The 17,262-nt window shown below is 37.7% G+C and overlaps 1 protein-coding gene across 2 annotated transcripts in view; it reads left to right on the forward strand.

Annotated features, from left to right (window-relative positions):
- Window positions 1–17,262, forward strand: part of LOC122825189 (nesprin-2) — a 79,704-nt gene that overhangs the window by 6,620 nt on the left and 55,822 nt on the right. For both annotated transcript variants that reach the window (XM_044106375.1, XM_044106376.1), the window contains exons 9-20: window positions 144–276; window positions 1,654–1,800; window positions 2,877–4,292; window positions 7,418–7,588; window positions 9,108–9,263; window positions 10,150–10,388; window positions 11,044–13,060; window positions 13,905–14,239; window positions 14,310–14,454; window positions 16,054–16,242; window positions 16,338–16,576; window positions 16,647–16,797. In XM_044106375.1, the coding sequence (XP_043962310.1) occupies window positions 144–276; window positions 1,654–1,800; window positions 2,877–4,292; window positions 7,418–7,588; window positions 9,108–9,263; window positions 10,150–10,388; window positions 11,044–13,060; window positions 13,905–14,239; window positions 14,310–14,454; window positions 16,054–16,242; window positions 16,338–16,576; window positions 16,647–16,797 (5,338 nt within the window). The remainder of the gene's footprint in view (window positions 1–143; window positions 277–1,653; window positions 1,801–2,876; window positions 4,293–7,417; window positions 7,589–9,107; window positions 9,264–10,149; window positions 10,389–11,043; window positions 13,061–13,904; window positions 14,240–14,309; window positions 14,455–16,053; window positions 16,243–16,337; window positions 16,577–16,646; window positions 16,798–17,262) is intronic.

Below are 17,262 nucleotides of genomic sequence, written 5' to 3' on the forward strand. Positions count from 1 at the left end.
CACAGTTCATAGATGTAGAAGTTTCTGATACAGAAAGAAGAGAAAAGTTGTTTTAATTCCCGTTAAAACTCACCTCCCATTAATTTTTAAAAACATTTTGACTAAAACACTGAATTCTCTCCTTTTTCGTGCCCTAAATCCAGCCTGAGGTCAGTTTTTGACCAGAAAAAGGAAAAATGTGTGGAAGTAATGGGCGAGGCAGTGAGAGGCGCCATCAGAGATCTGCAGCTGTGGATCCAAGCAGCAAAAGTTCAGAGGTCGTCATCATCCAGTCAGGTAATTCATTAATGTTTTTATTACACATGGATCAGGTTGAGATTTAGATCCAACCACAGAAGTTAAGAAAAGATGCTCCTAAAGTAAAATATTACTGCTTTGTTATGTCTAACATTTATTTATTGTTTTGTTTTGATACATAAGCCAAGATTTAAGTTAAGTCAACTTTATAACATCAAACAGCAACCAATGAAACAAGCAATAAATGTTGCACCATTTTTAAAAATCCTCAAGCAAATTCACATCAAATATATTGATCAACTTGTTTTATTTATAATTTGAGCGAATCATGTATTATTATAGAGATTATTTCATTTACTTAAAAAACTTCTAGGTGTGTCTTGATATTAGATTTTATGATTTAACATGAAGCTGTAATGTCAGAACTACCTGAAAATGTAAAGTTTTTGAACATTCAGAGTTGTTTCATGCAAACTTCAGTTTGCAAAGTCAGTTTTTTTCTCTTTTTTTGCCAAAAATGTTAAAATTGTAACTTTTTCTGCAAAACATGTAAATTTCAATTCTTAATTTTAATTAATTTATGCAAATTATAATTTTAGATTCTAATTTACACATCTGAATAAATCTCAGATGATTAAAGGTTGTTTCAAAGTCTTTTTTGCCAATAACGTTCAAATTTAAACTTTTTCTGCAAAATTTTTTTAATTAAAAATTAAAATAAATTAAATTTTGGGATTTTAATTGACATGTCTGATTAAATTTTTAATGATTCGGGATTGTTTCATGCAAATCCTTTCTTTTTTTTTTGGCAAAAATTTTCAAATTAAATTTTTTTTTACAAAACATGCACATATTTTTTTTATTTTAATTTAAAATTAATGTAAATTATTTTTTTGTGGTTTTAATTTACATGTATGAATCAATTTTTATTGATTCAGAGTAGTTTCATGTAAACTTAAGTTTGCAAAGTCCCTTTTTTTTTTGCCAAAAATGTTCAAATTTAAACTTTTTCTTCAAAACATGTAAATTAAAGTTGTGACTCAGCTCTCTGTGCTTTTGTAAGTCAGAGAGGCTTCAGCCTCCAGTGCTTTTTTCGGCTGCACTTTGTGTTAATAACATGAAAATTACCTTTCCCTTTGTGCCTTTCAGACCAAGCAGAACAGATTTTTCTCATGAGTTTTTTTTATTATTCTTTTATTCATTGAGCTTTAAAATGCCACAGATGGATCCATCTTCTAAAATATAATACAAGCGTTAGACCTTTCCCCTCTTCGTTGTTCCTGTTAAAAATAAAAAAAACAGGATGCAGCTGGAGGGTCAATATATTTCAATCAGCTTCTTGGTGATAGTGATGTTTTCATAATAATAAAAAAACAAATATAAATGTAATTAAAGCTATTTTTTGCTCTCCCATAGGCGGTTCTGGATGAAGGTTTAAAGCTTCAAAACAAACTTTACGACGTTCTTTCCCAGCAGAACATTCTGGTAAATTGTCTGGGTGAAGAAATGATGAAAACTCTGCTGAAAAATGCTTCAGAGGTTTTGATGGAAAGTCGAGGCCTGGTGAGAATATTCTTACTTCAAGAAGAATTAAGTTACGAGTGTCAAACTTATGGCTCACATTAGCTTTTTATGGACCTTCAGAATAACAGTTCTGTGCTTAAATATTAGTTCATCAATCAAATCAAAGCATGTTGCCAAATTACATCAGTCAGTCCCTCCACTTGGTCACTATTCCACAAAATCCATGCAAAATCAACAAATTGTTTTGTGCTAATGTATAATTGTGAGTTTATTGCAAAATTTCCACAAAAATGTTCAAACGTATTACTAGCTCCCACCTGCAGGTGGCAGTATTTCCTATATCTACAACACCGCTTGTCTGTGATTGAAGCAGCGAGTGGAAGGTAATTTATAAGAACATTTATCGCAAAATTTATTACAAATATTTAAACAGCTCTGAAAAAAATTAAGAGACCACATTTAACTTTTTATAGGTTAATAATAAAATAAATAAATTTTTAAAAATCTGGAATAAATATACATATATAAGAGACACCATAAGAACAAATACAATTTGGCAAATTTTTACTAAAAATCTAATTTATTTGCCTAAGTATATATCTGTGAAAAACTGGAGAAAACTTAAAATGATCAGTTTTTTAATTTGACCTTTTATAGGTCTATGAGTAAAATGAACATTGTTCTTCTATTCTATGAACCACTGACAACATGTCTCCAAAATTATTAGCAAAAATGTATTATTTGTTTGCAGAACACGAGAAATAACAAAAAAGATGCAGAGTTTCAGACCTCAAATAATGCAAAGAAAACAAGATCATATTAATTTAGAAGCAACAATACTGACGATTAACTCAGGAAGTGTTCAGGAATCAATGTTTGGTGGAATAACAAGGAGGTTTTCATTGGGGTTTAGTGCAGCAAACTCCTAATTTTTGTATATCGCAAAATGTATATTAGTGATTTTAATTGCAAAAATCATCACAGAATCAGTCATAACATCCTGGAGGAAGTGATTAATGTGAAAACTATTAAAATTTAATTTTATTTAAAGACGTACATCTCAAATCCACACATTGCTATTTATTAATATTTTTGTTTTTTGGGGGGTTTAACAGGTTAATCAAATGCAAGCAGAATTGCCAAACGGAGGTGATGAAGGCTGTTTAAGGAGAGAAAAAACAGCCGGAGATGTTTGTGATTCCAACTCAGACAGACACCAAGACGGCCGGGAAACGTTGCACATCCCAACCAAACTGCTCACTTTTCAATCAGGAGTACTGAAGAATGAAACTGACGCCACTAAACCGAATCAAGAAAACATCCCTGTTACTTGTACAACAGCTGCTTTAGACAATATTCCAGCCCCGTGTTCAGAAAGTCCAGATGTTTTCGGATCAAAGGTTCCTCCATCTGCTTCAGGAGAAATTACCCATCAGATTTCTGTTGAGTCAACGGACATGATAGTTTCTGGAAACATTACAGGAACAATCATATCCGCCTCACTAAACACTGAAGAAGCCTTAGTTTTAGAACCATCTTATTCAGACAAAACCAACAAAATCAAATTACCGATCATCTCGTCCCCTAAGGAATCGAGTGAAGCAACCATTCCTGAGATCAACGATGTGTCCCTTCCTGTGCCGATCCATTCAGAGAGTCTTGATGCCTTGAAAGAACATTCTGATGTCTCAACAAAAGTATGTGCAGTTGAACTGGAAATGGAGAATGAAAAAACAGAAAAAGATCTGAAGGAAATCACAGAAAAAGCAACTAGATTTTCCACAGAATCAGCCCAGTCAGAGTCGGATCAAACGCCCTTAAAAACCTGCAGAAAAGCTGCAAAATCAGAGAATTTCGATGCAGGTGCAAGAGAACAAGATGAGCATAATGGGCAAGTCAGTGAAAGTCAAGATAAAGTGTTCACTGTAGTTTTGGAGCTGCAGTCGTTTGGCATACAGCAAAGTGGATATGTAGGAGATCAACACTGGAAAACAAGTTCAAGTGCAGGATTTCTTGAGAAGAAACCAAGACTGAACCCTGAGTTAGACGGAAAGCCTGCAGAGCAAAAAGGTTCAAGCAGGCAGTCACAAAACAAAGAGACTCAACCAACCCAAGCAGTAAAGCATGATGAAGCTCTGACTCTGTCTAAATCTGACTCCAAATGTGAGTTTGGCGTTGAAACAGGTGAAAAATCCCCAGTCAGCTCATCTGGGGCGGCTGCCTGTCAGTCTTTGGGGAAAACTGTGCCTCCTGCCCCGAGCTCTGCAGAGGATTCGGTGCCGAATCGAGATGAAACCGAAACCGAAAAACAAATTGATGCAGCTGACAAACAACTGACAGCTACCGACAGAGCAATGAGGACAGGTGGAGCAGGTGAGGGGGCGGCACGAGGAGGAGCTAACGACTCTGAATGTGCAGACGGGAAACTCTGTGCAAAACCCACGGGACGAAACGGCACTTCACTGCTAGGTGAAGGAAAGAAATGGGAACAAAATGGAGCACTGAAAGAAATGCTGTTGCCACTGGGAAAGGTGAGCTGTTCTGGTTTATTTGTTAGCACATTTAAAAAAAAATTTCACTTCCTTTCCTTTTTCAGTAAGAATAAATGGAACAAAAATAACATGAACACCTGGATAAACAGTGATTAAGACTTTCTATTCACTGCATTATCAATCAATCCATCAATCAAATTTTATTTGTATAGCACATTTCAGCAGCAAGGCATTCCAAGGTGCTTTACATCATAACAAACATAAAAACACAGAATCAACAATCAAAACATTACATTGAGTCATCATTAAATTTGTAATTGATTACGTTTCTAATACAACTCTAAACAGGCGGGATTTAAAGGAAGTCAGTGTTTCAGCTGTTTTACAGTTTTCTGGAAGTTTGTTCCAGATTTTTGGTGCATAGATGCTGAATGCTGCTTCTCCTCGTTTGGTTCTGGTTCTGGGGATGCAGAGCAGAACCAGAACCAGAACCTGAGGGGTCTGGAAGGTTGATAAACAACATCAGATCTTCAATGTATTGTGGTGCTAAACCATTCAGTGATTTATAAACTAACAGTATTTTATTTAAAGTCTATTCTTTGAGGAAATTGAAGGAAATTGTGGATTTTTTTTAATTTTTTTTAACGGTTTTTAAATTATGGGTAATTCAATTTTTTAAGATAAGATTTATTTGTCATTGTCATCAACAGATTACAACCAGATTGAGACCGTGCTTGACTCGAGTTAAAGTGCAGGTTATATACACATGCATACATATTTTGCAGCTACGTCTGTAGCGATGTGTAATTACCTTTTATCACGTTGTAATTGGGAAAAAAAAAAGAAGCCACCTTCATAACGTTTTTGTTTCTTCCTTATTATAAATGGGGCCAGGTTTTATTTTCTCAGAGTTGATTCTAGGGGTGAGATTGGTTTTGGTTAATCCAGTTTTCGTGGCTGTGGTGGAAAATATTCCAGACAAACAGCTTTGGCACAGTGGCTCATCTGCTGGAAAATCTTTCTAAGAAACTTTGTCACATCAGTTTTGTTAATGTGATTTCTAAGTTTGGAGTTATAAGCTGAAGTTATAGCGCCACCTACAGATGGATGTGGTTGAATATTTGCATCTGAGTGCTGAACCTGGAGTTTCAGGGCCGTGACTTGCATCAGTCGTTCGCTCGCTCCCTCGGGCTCAGAAACCTAAATATAAAGGCGGTCAGGTTAAGCACTCTTCTGACAAATAAATGTATTTTTTCCTTATGGATAACTACATACAGATTAAGACAACAACCTGTTCTCAGTTCTTTAGATTTTTTTTAATAAAGTGAGATTGACATTTACAAACATGTCTTGCAGTCAAGTGTGAGAGACACCAAGAAATAAAAATGACATTTTAAAGCTGCAATTTTATGCTAAACTGTACGCTGCTTTTACAAGAACAAATTTGCATTTCTTTCTTTTCCTACCTTATCATTTATTGTTTGAATGGCTCCCATCTGCCAAAGTTAACTGACCTTTGGCCATCCACCAAACAATTTGAGCAAAATCCTGAACAATTTGAGGTTGGTGCCAAAGCAGCTTTCACTTCCTTTCACTTCTGGTTGTTTCTGGATGCCTGACATATTTCTTTAGGAATTTGTCAATAAGAATATTTGTCATTACACCATCGTTCGTTATCTTGGTTAGCATCTGGTTTCTGTTTACAGTGTTAACTGTTCCGCCAGGAAAGTTTGGCTTCTGTGTATTTTTTACAGATAGCCAACATGCACAGGTGCAGAAGAGCATGAAAGAATTGACTTTTTGTCGTTCACATTTTGAATTGACCAGCTGACCAATCAGAGCAGGCCGGGTTTTTGGGACGGAGCTCTTAAAGTGACAGGAGCAGAAATGTGGCACTCTTGTTGGAAATCTAAACAACAATAAAATAAGTGAACTTCTGCTTCTGCAGAAGACAAAACCGATTTTGTTTTGGGCCATATGAACATCGTAAATGTTCTCAAAGGGTCGATTGTAGCAGAATGTATTGATAAAACACATTAACAAACTGTCAAAATATTAATAAATAGCTGAATTTGATAAATTCTTCTTAGATTTAAATATTGAATTTTTTCTAATTGATCAATTCCTCCAGGATTTTGATTGTTTTTCTGATACTTTGCAGTTAAAATCAGAATATTTAGAAACATTTGAAAGAAATTTTCCGCCATATTGAGCAAGATGGTAGTTGTGACTTTTTACATACTTACCTTATGGATCACAGACTAAAATTGACATTAAATAAGGAAGTAGAAGTAAAAGCTACTACCACGTTAGTTTTTAACATTTTTGCAGAAAATTTTATGAAAATGAAAATGAAATCATAATTAAACATTAGCACAAAAAAAAGTGTGACAATCTGGTTATTTCGCATGAATTTCAGCAATTGTGGAATCACAAAAAACCCAAAGAGACTGATTGATGTGCTTTGGGAGTGTAGAAGTTTCTAAAGGGCCACATAAAAAGCTGTGGTGGGCTGGATTTGGCCCCTGAACCTTGAGTTTGACACCTGGGCTCTAAATGAAGCTCATTTAACAGTTATATTTTGATCGTTAAATGACTATAACTATTTTTGAATTGCTGTATTTTTTTTTTTACTTTTATCAAAATCTATAAATTAGATACATAAATTTAATTTTTTAAAAATCCCTCTTTTGGTTTTCTCAGCCATATCAGTATTAAAAATACAGTTTTTCTAAGGGTCTTCTCCATTTTTCCATTTCCTTGTTGCAAATCGTTTTGCATGTTTCCATTCTTTCACCGCATAGAAAACAGCCACCATACACACCTTCGTCTTTCCCCTGATGTTTAGCAAGGCGACTCCCTTCTTTTGTAAGCTGCTAACGTTTTTGGTTTCAGTCCAGTTTGGCCACACTGTAAAAAAAAACAGAGCCAGCGTTGTTTTATGTGAGCAGACGGTGAGTCCTTCACCCCCAGGGCTTCCTTCTCTTCATCACTCACTCGGGCGCATTCTGGTGTTAACTGCACTGACTGGCTGAGCCGCTGACAACCTGATGTTTGCACCGGCGGAGGCGGGAAAAAAAAGAACAGGAAGCACTGTTATTATCTGTGGACAAACATGAGGAAAGGATAAAATGTGACGCCACTCTTGGCTTCTTTCTGTGCAGCTTCAAAGCCAAACAGTCATGGAGTCGGAGCGGATCCCGCCGGGCTCAGCATGCGGCCCCGGCGCTGAAGTGTTGACAGATAGATCACCGGGAAGCTACAACCGCAGCTCCGCCTTGCAGGACAGTTTATCAGCGATTCAGGCGTCGGTGGAGCAAAGTAACATTTTACAGGTGAGTTTTAACTGGTTTTAGTGCAAAATCTGAACACAGCTTCTGTTCTAAACTAAGTCACTCATATTATCTCTTATGTTTTTGTGCACATTTAATACATAATCTGGCAGTTTTGTTGCACAATAAAACACTTTTTTCAAGTCCCTGCTTCCAAATGAAAGGTTAAATCATTTCGGACTGTTTATTCCCATGATGCTGCCTAACAGGAAGGATTTATGAGAGTCGTTTCCTGTGGACTCTTTAGTCTAATTACACTTTATATAGATCAAGATAAAAGAGCAGTTATGTTAGAATAATTACATTTTGTATAATTTTTCGAGAACATTGATATTTGATATCGATATTCATAATGTTTCTTGACTTATTTATGTGTAAAAGTGAACAATTTGCACATCACATAAACTTTGTGCTTCTTTTTTTGCGAAAAAGATCAACTCAAATTAGTTCATTACTGAAGTGGAAAACAATTTTTATACGTAATAATCTCAAAAGTGTGGTGTGAATTTTTATTCATCTGCACTTACACTGCAAAAACACAAAATCTTACCAAGTATTTTTGGTCTAGTTTCTAGTGCAAATATTTTTGTACGCTTGAAATGAGACAGACTAACTTCAAAGTAATGTTTGTTTCAATGTTGTTTTAAGTAAATAATTCCTTTTTATTGATGAAAAAATGTACAAGAAGCTGTCTTATTATAAGTAAAATAATCTGCCAAGGAAAAATGAACTTTTTCAACAATGTTAAGGAATTGTTTACTTAAAACAAGCTCCTATATTTAGCTAAAAAGTTACTTGTAAGTTATTTTGGTCTCATTTCAAGTTTATTTTAAGATATTTGCACTAGAAACTAGACGAAAACATTTGCCGAGATTTTGTATTTTTGCAGTGCACAGCTGCAGTTTTTGGGTTATGTTCGTTCTTCTTCCCCAAACACTTCCATGTTTAGTCAGATTGGATGGAGAGTGTTTGTAAAAATCACTTTTTAAGCTTTGTAACAGATTTTTAAGGGATTTCTGGTGTAAACTTTGACTCAGCCATGTATTAGAAATCTTTCAGTTGTTCCTTGCAGCTGTTTCAGGTGATTTATGAAACTTCACACAACAACTGGGAATAAATTACACACAGTATTACAACATGCACCCTGAAATTATGTGGCTTCCAAAGGAAAATTGCTTCACTGAGTTTTCTTTAGGAGGATCAGAGAGCTGGAGGTGGAATCCAAATGCAGACTTTTAGTTTTTTACTTTTATTGGTAAAAAATGTGAAAACTAGGCACATTTTCCCCAATTTTTATGCTACTTTGTTTGAGACTATAACATAAAAACCAAATATAATACTTTAAAATGTATAGCTGTAATATGGCAATGTGGAAAATTGCCATCATCTGCTCTTTCTTTGTCATGAGATCATGTTAATAGCACTTTACTTTCACTGTTGACTTTGTTGCTCCAAGGTTATCAGAAGGCCTGGAAATGGATTTTATGTGCACTTTTTGGTTAATTTTTAATTTTCTTCTTAGAAAATGCCTCATATGGACCTGAGTTGGTACCTGACGTCCTCACCTGGTGATGCTGACATTCGATTAGCACGGACAGTTCAGCGTGTTCTTGCTTGCCGATATCAACCTGCACGCCTCGATGCTGCAGCTACGGCTAGACAGCAGGAGGAAGCGCAGGTATGTGAAGCACTTAAGAATTATTACATCACATTTTGCATTAGTCTCCTTTATCAAAACTTTTTTATCCTGTAAAAAAAGACACGTTTAAGAACTGATTTTTCTCAAAATTTATCAAAAACATTGGGTTTTAGTGACCGCCACTTCGGCCTTACTTGATGTCAAATGCCAAACGAGGAGAAGCAGCATTTACCATCTATGCACCACAAATCTGGAACAAACTTCCAGAAAACTGTAAAACAGCTGAAACACTGACTTCCTTTAAGTCTCAACTAAAAACCCGCTTGTTTAGAGTTGTATTTGAAACGTAATCAATTACAAATTTATTGACGGAATCTGACTTTATGTTGTGTTTTGATTGTTGATTCTATGTTGCATTGTGTTTTTGTGTTTGATTTGATGTGAAGCACTTTGAAATGCCTTGCTGCTGAAATGTGCTATACAAATAAAGTTTGATTGATTGATTGATTGAATTGATTAAGAAGGTGATTAACAAAAAGTCATATAAGTGCAAATATAAAAAATCCTTACAAATATTTCTAAATGAGCACGAAAACAATCACAAAATCCTGGATGGACTATCCAGTGTGAAAATAGGTTTAATATGATTTAATTCTAAGAAACACTTATTGGATGCTGAAACAAACAGCTGTTAACATTTTAGCAGTAAAATGGGTTTCATCAGTACATTCTGAAAGATTATTCCGATTTTTGATTTGGCCCAAAATGAAAATGAGCTTAACATCCCTGATCTAATTCATAACATTTTCATGACTGCAACACCTAATGTTGAAAAGCTGATGTTTTTCTTACTGAAGCACTTTTGATTTAGCTTTTGCCAAACTAATCTTGAGCTTTTCTCTCCCTGTCATTGTGCTTCTTTTAGGAGTACAGGCGATGCGTGCAGGAGCAAGTGGCTTCCATGAAAAGCAACCTGACAACGGTTTCAGACCCAAAGGCTTCAGAAAGAGCAGAGGGAGAATGGAGCTCAGCGCTGCTGGATGCCTCTGCCACCGTTCAGGTCAAAGCAGCTCAGCTGGATCTGGTCAAGCAGTACCACCTGCAGAAGAACACCACCAGAGCTTTCCTTGAGGTCGTAGCAGCGGAGAAGGAAAAGATGAGCTTGTAAGCGTCTTGTTATGTGAAATTCACTTTTTGTCTGGTTTTTTACACTTTGATTTGCATTTCTGCTGCTTCTAAAACCAGCCCAAGCAATAAAAAAAAACCCAGATGGTTTTTGGCATTAAGTTGATGTTTTTGTTGTCTGGAAAATGAACCTTTTCAAAAACGTTTGCGACGTTACCTGGCAACCCAAGTGGAGTGCCAGTACATTTGTTCAGCTGGTTTTAATGCTGTGTGTGCTGTACAATGGCTGTTGGAAAAGACAAGTGTTTTGTTGTTGACTTACTATTAAGAAACCACTTGCTGCATTTTTGTTGGTTGTGCAGGAGGCTCCACTTCTGCTTTTCAAAGATGTCCGGTTGTATAATTGCACATCTGTTTGCAGCCATTTTCACGTGTGAGTGTAAACGTTGATTGGGGGGGCGTGGCCAGCAGCAGCTTATTTGGATTTAGAGTGACAGATGGATAAAACAGCTCTTTGTGAAAGTAACTCAAATTGGCGGAATCTGAGCAGAATAAAATCTCAATTTGTGTAAAAAAACATTTAATGAACATTTTATAAATCTGTTCAAGGAATCATAATAAGTCACCTTAAAATGTCTTTTATAATTCATGTGTTAATCTAGTATCATTTTGTGTTGGTCTTTACTTCTTTTAGAAGTGTTTTGGGAAGCAGTTCCCTTCAAGAGGAAAAGCTGAATGCATTGCTGCAGACCATGGAGCAGAAGAAGTCAATGCTGGAAGATTTGCTCTGCCTAAGCAGCCAGCTGTCAGCCCACCTGAGTGATGCGGAGAGTTCAGGTGTTCTCGTTGCTCAGCTCGGTGATGTCCAGGAGGATTGGAGGCTTCTTAAAGGAAGCATCAAAAGAGCACATCAACAGGCGTCAAATTCTGCATCTCAGTCAAAACTTGTTTTAAAAGAGGCTGCTGAGCTCAAAGCCAAACTTGAAGTTCTTTTAAAATCTGAAACTGACAACATAAGTTCTTTAGACTTAGCTTGTCTGACCACAGAGCTAAAAGTGTCCAACCAGCTTCTCCTGCATTTACAGTCCCAGGCCGGTGCCCTCATCTGCTTTTCTCTGGGTCAGAAAGAAAAGGCTGCGATTGAAGAAAAGATTCAGGACCTGAAATCTTTGCTCCGTGTCACTAAAGAGAAGCTCAACTCTTTGCCAGAAATCTGTGAAAGTGGATCTACAAGTAAAATCAACAAGCAACTACAGGACTTGATCAATTTGACAAACAAAGCAGAAAATCATGTCTCTACTGGGAAAAAGTTGTCTGTTTTTCCTGAGCAGGCTCGTCTTCAGATTGATGAAATGAGGAAATTTCACATGGAAACTTTATCTAGACGAAACAAGATACAAATGCAGGTCGGAGAGCTAGAGAGTAAAGCTACTGAAATAGAAAATCAGGAGTTAATTAGGACTGTAGCACTGTATGAAACTGTTGCTGACAGGTTGGGTCGTGTTCTTGAAGCCATGAAAAAGGGTCTTGATGAAAGAGAGAAGATTATGTGTGAGTTTGGTAGGTTGGATGTCTGGGTAGCAGAAACGTACGTGAAAAGAGAGACCCGCATCAACGTTGAGAATGTTTCAAAAGCTGACCTCAGTAAATTGGAAATGGAGCTAAAAAGTCATCAATTAGCAGCAGTGGAGCTGGAGACTCAACTCAAATTAGTGGACGCACTTTCAGAAAGTTGCACAAAATTAGCCGTTGAGCTGAGTCCCACTGAGAGCCGCTACCTCGGCAACAAGCTGACGGGCCTTTCGGCAGAATTAGACGGACTGCTAGCTCATGAGAAAGCCACCTGCTGGGAATTAGAGGAGCTAATTCATGAGAGAACATCTTCCAGTGAGGAGTTAGCTACCATTCAGGCTAACTTGGAGCAAACATCTGCTGATCTGAAGAAGCAGAAGTTCCCTTTGACCAAACAGACACTGTTAGTTATTACACAGTTGGAGCACAAGCTAATGGAGCATCAGTGGGAAGTTCAAGAGCTACAGCATTGCCAAGAGGACCAGATAAACTCGGTGCTCTGCTCTATTGGTGAACTACAAGACCAGTGCAAAGCTCTCAGAATAAACGCCGTGGAGCAAGAGAGATATTTTCACCTCAGAGGACAAATGGAGGAATCCATGGAGATCGCCAAAACTCAACTCCAGGAGGCTAAAAACCAATCGGTGAGCGTGGCTGAGAGGTTCACATTGAGTCAAACGCTGCTGGTCGAACTCGCGATGGTCAACACCCAATGCCAAGAGACAGCGGATCAGCTGGAGGCGATCGCGACTGAGTTAGAGCCGTCTGAGCTCAACGCAGAGAAGAAGAAGCTTCATGACATGGTGGAAATGCTGATCTGCTGGGAGCAATCTGCCACGGATCAAATCAAAAATCTGGAGGCCGAGCTTTTACCAGGTCTCCAGTTCAGGTTTGAGCTTCCGGCATTGATGGATCTGTTGCAGAGAGCTAACAGGCAGCTGGAGGAACCCAAACAAGTCAAACCCAATGAGAAAGCAACAGATGGTGCAGTGGTTCAGTGTTGGGTCATCAGGAGAAATGTAGAGTCTGGGATGAGAGTGTTGGAAGGTCTGGCACAGAGAGACAACGTTAGCCTGGAAGACTACAATGAGCTGTATTCTCTCAGAGACGCAGTGATGCAACAGTCCCACTCATGGATGGTAAGGCGGTCAATACCTTAAAGCTGCAGACAAAACAAATATGTCTTTTATTTATAAAACTGTCACCATGTCATGACAGATAATCTGTGAATCTCTTTCTTGAGCTACTATTGCCATCTGAAAAAATGCACCAAAAGCAACCAATCAGAGCCAGGAGGCGGGACTTAGCGCTGTCAATCAACATCATGTACTGTGGAGAATTTATCTGTTCTCCATGCTAAGTTCTTGATGAAAGAGGTTGAAGAAGAGTGAGTGAATTGAATTCATGAATTGCATTTATTAATACTAAAATACAGCTGGTCCATTTCTCATGCTACCTTTAGGAGTTAGCAGGACGAAATGGCATCAAACAAAAGTTTTCCATTCTCTTTGTTAGCCTCTATCTAAGCTACGTCTTAAACAGGGCGTTCCCTAGTGTGTCATCGTGTTTCCTAACATGTCATTTCCTTTAGCTTTAGCTTTGCAACTAGCTGAGAGAGATAGAAGGAAAACGCAGAATTATTTATTCTCAACAGTACTCACTGTTACAGGTGCTAATGAAGGCGAAACGACTTGCTGTTAATGGAAAACCGTTTATCTGCTAAACTAACTAGCCCAAGCATTAACTACACAAGCTATGCTAGTTAACAAAGTGATTGACAGCATTAAACCCCGCCTCCTGGAGCTGATTGGTTGTTTCTAGTTAGCACAGGGAAAAGACAGAGGAACTCAATCTTTTCACAGAAACGGTCAAAACATAGTGACAATTTCAACAAATATGTAATAAGTTACACTCTGCAGCTTTAAATAGTTTTTGATTCACCCATTTGGAAGATATTTTTTACATTTTGAATGTGTCCAACAGGTCAGTCTGTCTCAGGCCAGGGAATCCCTTAAAGATTACCAGTGGGCTGCTCAGGGAGCAATAAACTTCCTCCATAATGCCGAGGCGACCTTCCTGTCAGCTTCCGGAGGCTTTTTGGATTGCACCCAGGAGCAAAGACAAACCCAACAGGCTTTGGAAGCTCTTGAAAACGGCTTTCAAGCTCATATAAGCCATCTGATGGAGCGAGTGCCGCAGGAACGCTGTCTCTCACGACCGGAGACCGAGCTCCTTCACATCAACGTCCTCAGCCAGTTGTTAGTTGGAAAAGCTGTACTGGGAGCTCAGGCAAAACTCAGAATGGAGCATTTGCAGAGGTGCTACATATTACTAAATGTCTAAGGTGCATTTATATGCTTGTTTTGTTTACACTTCCTGTTCTTACAGGTGTGAAATAAGACAGAGAACCCATAGAAAGTGGCATGAAGACATTAAACAGGAAGTGTTGCAGTTTGAAGCCAAGCTTTCAGGATGTGCATCAGAGAAAGTCACATCATATGATGAGTGTATCGATCAGCAGAAGAGAGTGAAGGTAGGTCAGATGTAGAAAATCTGCTAGAACCTTTAAATAAAGCTATAAGGAGTTTTTACGCCTGATACTCCGGTAGACTCGGTTCAACTGGGAACCAAAATGGAAACATTCGTTACATTTTCAGTTAGTGTGGTTCGCTTTCACTCTGCTCTGTGTCAAACCAACCAAAGCTTTCGAAAAAAAAAAAACCCTGTTCCCCTCCTCACCTGCGGGGGCACTGCACCAAAAACAACTGAAGGAAACGACACAAAAACCTCTGAAGACATGAGTTCAGCTTTATTCTTCGCAAAATGTAAACAAAAACGGAGTAGCGTCAGATTTTAGAGGTGGGCGGATTTCTGTTTTGTCTTTGGTAAAAAAAAAAACACAAGCCATTTCTTCTGCTAGCGCTAAAATCGCAGGTTTGTTTTGGTTGTATTTACCCAGAATGCCCTACGCCAGTAGTGCCCAAAGTCGGTCCTGGAGGGCCGGCATCCAGACTGTTTTAGTTCTCTCCCTAGTTTAACGTACTTGGATCAAATGGTGACTCGTTAGAGGCCTAACAAGAACAACGACATGATGAAAAGGTTGTTACTACCACCAGGGAGAGAACTAAAACATGCAGGATGCCGGCCGACCAGGACCGACTTCGGCCATCCTTGCCCTACGCTACAGTTCGCTTCCTGATTTTCTCAGATTCACATGTTTTATATATGCATCCCAACCACAGCAGAGTTCAGCCAAACCCAGGAAATAGACGATACAGTTTAGAGTTAGTTTGCAGTTAAATGAACTACAGCGATTTATTCAGGCCAGTGCAGGTAAAAAAAAAAAAGAAGGTGTAAATTTCCACCAAAAGTCTTAGAAACTTTGAAAATAATCTTAGAACATTTCTAGAAAAACCTGGACATTTCTGAGCTTGAAGAGTTGAAAATTTGCTAGAAAAACCAAACAGAATTTTGAGATTTATCTCATAATTTTTCTACCAAAAAGCTTTGAAAATTTCTGAGTTTTATTAGTAGAAAATGTTTGACTTTTGAATCTTTGAAATTGCCATGTTTTTTCTAGAAAATTCCTGAGATTATTGTCAAAATTTCAGAATTTTTTCCCCGTAAATTTACTCCCCTTGTCATATATTCACAGCTCCCCAAATAAACCAAACTTTCTAGGCAAATGTTCAATTAAAGCAGAGCTGGTGTGAATGCTTAAACAGTTACCCCTCTATTTCAAGTTGCACTGTCTTTTTAATATTTATTTTGTACTTAATTTTACTATTTCAATTTTGTGTCTGTTTTTATGTTAAATTATGCAAGGTGACCTTGAGTGTCGAAAGGCGGCTAAAAATAAAATGTATTCCTCTTCTTCTTCCTCTTCTACTTATTATTATTATTATTATTATTATTATTATTATTATTATTATTATTATTATTATTATTATTATTAAGAGGTATTAATTACTGTTTGATGAGAAAGTTTAATTGAGGTTTGTTTTGACAAGCCTGAATTAAACTTTCTCATCTTTGGTAAGATGGTAACTTATTGCAACTGGTAACTTGCTAGTAACTTGTTGGTAACTTGCTGGTAACTTGGGTAACCCAATGTGTTGTGCTCTTTGTGAAGGCTCTGAGGGAAGATCTTCGTAACCTCGCTGGGAAGATGGTTGACCTGAAAGCCGGATGTCCAACGCAGGGCTGTGATGGCGAGCATGGCGCCCTCTGGAGGCGCTGGACGGCATTACGACGACGTTTGGGCCTCCTGTTGGTGCACACAGAACAGAAGGAAGAGGAATGGAAGGACATCACGACAAGTGTGAGTATTATTGTTGACAAATACCTACAGGCAGAAAGTAATCATAATTTATGCTTTGATGGTAATTATTGACGGCTGAATTCTACTTTTCTTAGATAGAGGAGAGTTGCAACTATTTGTCCGGTCTTCAGGCTGAACTTCCAGGCTCTTCCACTATGAGTTTGTCTCAGGAGGAACCTTGGGAGCTTCTGGCCAAAATGGAGCAGCAGCAGCTGGCCTTTTCATCCCTGAAGCATCGACTGCAGCACGCTTTGGGCTTATCCTCTTCCCAAGACGGCGTCCTCCCTGGATCCACTGGAAAATCCCTGGAGAATATCCAAGAGAGCATCTGGAGGTGGGATTTCTTAAGTCTGGTAGAAGCAGCTGAAAGGTAAATGTTTTTAAAACATCATTGATCCCCACAGCGTGAAAGAGAGAAACCTGCTTGTCGTGGCTGCAGCGGAGGAAGAGGAGAAAGAGAGACGGCAAACTGAAGAAGAAATACGAGACGTTGAGAAAATAGTGTTTGAGATTTTACCAGAACTGGAAACGAGTTCAAATCCAAGCAAAACGCAGGTCAGCTAGTTTTTTATGCTCCATTAGTACACACACATAAACATAAATACAAAAACAAATCTTATAAAAGATTGAGAGTTTGTGTTTGTCTGGAAGATAAGTGGAAATTTTAAACAATTCAATACATTTTCTGGAAGATTATCTTGAAACCAGAGCAGTTACATTTACTTGAGTAGAAAATGTGCTTTTTACTTTTACTTGAGTAACTTAAAGTGTCGCTACTCTTACTTGCGTAAAATTTCTTTATTCTGCTTCTTTTAACCAAAAAGTCACCAGACACACACCTGCAGTTTCTGGTTAAAGTTTCATACGTTTCATATTGAAACAAATTGATTTGGAAAAACATTTATTTTACGTAATTTTGTTATTTTGTAATGATGTCGTTTATATTTTGGTCAATTTTTTTTTACTGTGTATCATTTATTTGTTCATCAGATCATACATATATTGATATTGCATACATTG

The sequence above is a fragment of the Gambusia affinis genome, linkage group LG22 (genome assembly GCF_019740435.1).
Source record: "Gambusia affinis linkage group LG22, SWU_Gaff_1.0, whole genome shotgun sequence".
NCBI classification, from domain to species: Eukaryota; Metazoa; Chordata; class Actinopteri; order Cyprinodontiformes; family Poeciliidae; genus Gambusia; species Gambusia affinis.